A 4,648-nucleotide genomic window follows, 5' to 3' on the forward strand; every position below is an offset into this window, starting at 1 on the left:
GTGCCCACGCTAACGCCGACCTCATCCAGCCCCGCGATAGAGGAGCCTGTCGTTTGATGAGCTTCATGTCTATTGTTCCTACCCTTTTGATCGCTGAACTTTGGCTATGTTCGATCGTCAACACTGTGGCAATGATGATCGCCAAACTGTGTCATTTTTTGGTATCGGGAAAGTGAACTTTGAATTTTCATGCGTTTCGGGGGTTGAAACCCGAGGACGCAAGAAACCCGCCGATGCGAATGCCAAAAACCCTGTTAGGGCGCTCCCTTTTCCGCGGACGTACGAAACCGAGTCGAACTCGTACTCAACTCCAAATCACCCACGAACCGACCTATGCGTCTGTAAATATCAGCCCAAGGCCCCCAATCTAACCTTCAAAGTTCAAACCCTTTTCCCCAGCTCCGTCGCCACAATCATCCCGAAGCTGCGCACACGCCGGCGGCAGTAGCAGCAGCAGCCATGTACACCAGCACCTGCTCTGCGGCGGACGAGCGCGTGTACTGCCCGGAGTGCCGCCGCGCGACGGAGGTTGTCCTGGACCACGGCACCGGCGACACCATCTGCACAGAGTGTGCGCTCGTCCTCGACGCGCACTACATCGACGAGGGTTCCGAGTGGCGCAACTTCGCCGACGACGGCGGCGGCGAGGACCGCGACCCCAGCCGCGTCGGCGCCTCCGGCGACCCCTTCCTCGCCGCCAAGCTCTCCACCGTCATCGACTCCTACTACAAGCCCAAAAAGTCCTCCGCCACCGGCGTGGCGGCCAACGCCCCTCCGAGGATGTCGGTGCCGGACGCGGAGGCGGCCTCCGATAAGACCCTCGTCGACGGCTTCCGCGGCATCGCCGACATGGCCGACCGGCTCGGCCTCGTGGCCACCATCCGGGACCTGGCCAAGGAGACGTTCAAGAAGCTGGACGAGGCCAAGGGCTGCCCGCGCGGCCGGAAGCGGGACTCCGTCTACGCCGCCTGCCTCTACATCGCCTGCCGCAACCTCGGCATGCCGCGCACGTACAAGGAGCTCGCCTCCGTCACCGCCGGCGGCGTGGCTGCCAAGAAGGACGTCGGCAAGATGGCGACGCACATCAAGAAGCTCCTCGGGGAGGAGGACGGCCAGGTGATGGACATCGGCGTCGTGAGCGCCTCCGACTACCTGCGCCTCTTCTGCTCCCGGCTCGGCCTGGGCAACCAGGAGGTGCGCGACGCGCAGGAGGCCGTGCGGAGGGTCGAGGAAGGGCTCGACGTGCGCCGCAACCCGGAGTCGGTCGCCGCCGCCATCATCTACATGGTCGTGCAGCGTGCCGGCGCCAGCAGGTCCGCCAAGGACGTGTCCGTCGCCACCGGCGTTGCCGAGGGCACCATCAAGGAGGCGCACAAGGACCTCGCCCCGCACGCCCAGATGCTCTTCGGCTGAGCCTGAACGCCCACGACATTAACGCTTTTTCTAGCTTGATTGCTTGGCAGGTCCTTGGCACATGCATGCATGTTTGCCATGTCCACAATCCCAAACGTGTGCTGTTCTTGGCAACTATCTTAGTCTTGGGCATGTGAAGTTTATGTTGGACTTCGTTTCGAAGTTCTGAATCATTCGTGAATGAGTCTGTTCTTAGTTCGTTTGATCCGACTAAACTCATGAACCGAGGTCTCACACACGGTTGCCAAGTATGTTAATCATGAATTATAATGGTCTCATGAACTTGAGGCTAATAATTTCGAGGGCTCGACATTTTTCACCAAAAATTCACCCTTTAAAAGAACTTTATGTTCCGGTGAAAAAGGCGGCGACAGTCTCAAAGAAGGGAGTGACGCTTCAATACCGGCTAGGTGCAAACAAATTTTGAATTTTGCTTGAATCTTGTTGAAATTAAAACCAGAATGGCCAGATTAAAAACTGAAATTGGTGATTTCAGAGCCTTTTATAGCCCAACAAAATTCCTAAACCACAATTTGAATAACTTCTAAAACAAAACGGCATGGCAATGTGATGTATACTCTTGCCGTATCATTTGACTAATGTTCAGATATACATATGGCAAAGTACCGAAATAATCTTTTTTTTTGCAGGTACCGAAAGAATCTTTTGGTGTTATACACCAATTGAAAGAATCTGACCATGTTGTTTTCACGGTGGCAGGAGGGATCCTGAAAAATATAGAGGGAGTCAAGTACTATGTTTTGTACTCAACGACAATTAAAATGGACCAGAGGGAGTATTAGAAATGTTGATATTCACTACACCAAACAGTGTACATGACCAATTCAATTATTTCTGAAACATGGTTGCTGAGTACACTACTCGTGAATGATCCCATGAATGTGACATTAAACTTGGAGGACTAGCATTTTTCACCAAAATTGATTTTAATGAACCTGGGACAACATGTCTTGGTCAAAAAAGAGGCGACACTAAAAACCAGGTTCGATTCAAACACAAATTCAAATTTGTTTGGATCCTATTGAAATGAAAATCGAAATATCCAAGATTAAGAAATCAATGATTTACAAAATCTAGATCCCACAACTTGAATGGCTTGTAATATGTGTTGGCATTGAACTATGACATACATTCCATCCCAATCATCTAACAAATGTTAGAATCATCTGTTGTTTAACCATAGATTTAATTGCAAAATCCGCTTTTTTATAAAGACGTCATTGTATCAAATGGCTCTTACATGGTCGTGGAGCATCAGATTGAAAGTTTGCCCCCTGTTTCAGGCATGGTGGTTTTGAAAGATGAAAAGAACACTCAAGTTGAATAGTTGAGGTACAAGCATTATACAGTTCGTTTCAATACTCATCAGATGGGTACATATACATACACTAGTAATATGCTAGTACTCCTTTTGCATTTCGAAGCACTAGTAATAGAAATTTGATTTCTCCAAGCACAGCCTCATATCAGATGACTATGGAGAAGTGTGCCAAGGATGGAAGGCGAGCTCATGCTTTTTTTTATGAGTACATGAAACACTAGTGGAGAAGTCTACATGATTAAGAGCTCCTTTATTTAGTTCCGCCATCGCCGCGCCAAAGCGAAGACGTCGAATGACCTCGAAACCTAAGCTACTAGGGCACTAAAACCTAAACTACACGACCACATGTGCGGGACCCGACTACCCCCTCATCACCGGTCATTGGCAAAGAACACCGGCGGACCTAGTGCGTGCCGTGACACCCAAATTCTGGTTTTCGTTTTACCGTGTTTTTTTTTTGAAGTAAAACTGCGCAGATCTGATAAAGGCCCAGCCAATTAAAATGCATTCAACAGCCCAGGCCCAACAGTCCACTTCTCTCGAACTCTCTCCTCAGTCCTCCGAGAGACGCAGAGGCAGACACGAGCGAGAGCCGAGAGACCTAAGGGCATCTCCAGCCGTTTGCCCTCGCAGGAGGCGTTTTTTTCGCCTCCTGGGGGGCTGCCGGCGAGAACTTTGGTCTGGGGGGCCAAAAATTTTCACTCGTTACCTCCCCACGAGAAGTGTTGGACTCCTCACAAATGGAGCGGCATTTCGTCGAGCACCTTGACCGCGGCAGCGTCGACGACCTCCAGCCAGCGGAGGAGCACGCCCCTGAACTTGCTCCCGCCGCCGCCAGCCCCCCGCTTGCCCACGCCGTCGTTCTTCACGAGGCTCGTGGCCGAGCACTCCTCCCCCTCGCTGCTCGACCCGGTCGTCGCCGCGGCCGCAGCGACAAACTCGCAGCTGAGGCACCCGTCCACGCCGCACCTGGCGCACGCAGCAACCGCAGGCGCCGGAGCGGGAGCGGGAGCAAAGGGCGGCGTCGACAGCTCCGGGCGCAGGGCGGGGGCCGCGGTGTCCCCGGACACGTCGGAGAGAACGGAGGAAGAGGGAGTTCTCCTGCTCGGAGTTGGGGAGCTGGAACCCGCTGCCGCCGCGCTCCAGCCTTGGCACCATGGCGATGTCGAGTCCTGCGGTGGCGGGAGGCGGCGAGCGGGGAGGGAGGCAGGCGTAGGGCGGCAAGCGGGGAAGGAGGCGTGGCGACGGCACGCGACAGCCAGGGCGAGGCGTGCGGCGAGCAGTAGCGGCAGGCGGTGGGCTCGAACTGGCTGACCACCGGCGTGCACCGCCTCTCACCGGCGCCCGGCCTCTTCTTGTTCTTCTTCCGCGGCGTCATAGAGTACTGGGCCGGAGCCTCCTCCGCCTCCAGCAAGTCGCGCTCTGTGGCGGTCCTCGGCAGCACGGCCGTGGGCGACGCCTCCTTCTCCGTGACGCCCTCTGCGCACGCCTTGGGCGCCTTGCGCTGCTGCATCGCCGACGCGCGGCCGGTGTGCCTTGCGCTGCTGCATCGCCGACACTTGGAGGAGGTGCTGCGGGATACGGCCAGCGCCCGCCCCGTCCTCGCCCGTCCCGGCCACGCACGGCGAGCTCCAGCCTCCGAGCCTAGAAGTCGCCGAGGAGAGAGGGAGTGTGGGCTGGAGAGGAGAGAGAGGGAGTGTGGCTCGCACATGGGTGGGCCTGGAGAAGATAAAGGCAGTTGGAGACACTGACTGGTGGACCATTTGCATGCAAAAGTGAGTGCCGGTGTCCCCAGCTGCCCTCCGGGTTGTTGGGATTCGCCTGATATCGTCGGTCGTGTTTTTGAATAAATCCAGCGCAAAACAAGCCTTTGGGAGTGTGGCTGGGAGCATT

At 55.2% G+C, this 4,648-nt stretch overlaps 1 protein-coding gene across 1 annotated transcript; it reads left to right on the forward strand.

Moving 5' to 3' along the window:
• The first annotated feature begins 410 nt into the window (after positions 1 to 410).
• LOC119309137 (transcription initiation factor IIB-like) lies at positions 411 to 1,504 on the forward strand. The gene has a single exon (XM_037585202.1). It carries the CDS (start codon positions 460 to 462, stop codon positions 1,411 to 1,413), a length of 954 nt encoding a protein of 317 aa, XP_037441099.1. The 5' UTR covers positions 411 to 459; the 3' UTR covers positions 1,414 to 1,504.
• The last annotated feature ends 3,144 nt before the right edge of the window (positions 1,505 to 4,648 follow it).

Source organism: Triticum dicoccoides, chromosome 1B, assembly GCF_002162155.2.
Source record: "Triticum dicoccoides isolate Atlit2015 ecotype Zavitan chromosome 1B, WEW_v2.0, whole genome shotgun sequence".
NCBI classification, from domain to species: domain Eukaryota; kingdom Viridiplantae; phylum Streptophyta; class Magnoliopsida; order Poales; family Poaceae; genus Triticum; species Triticum dicoccoides.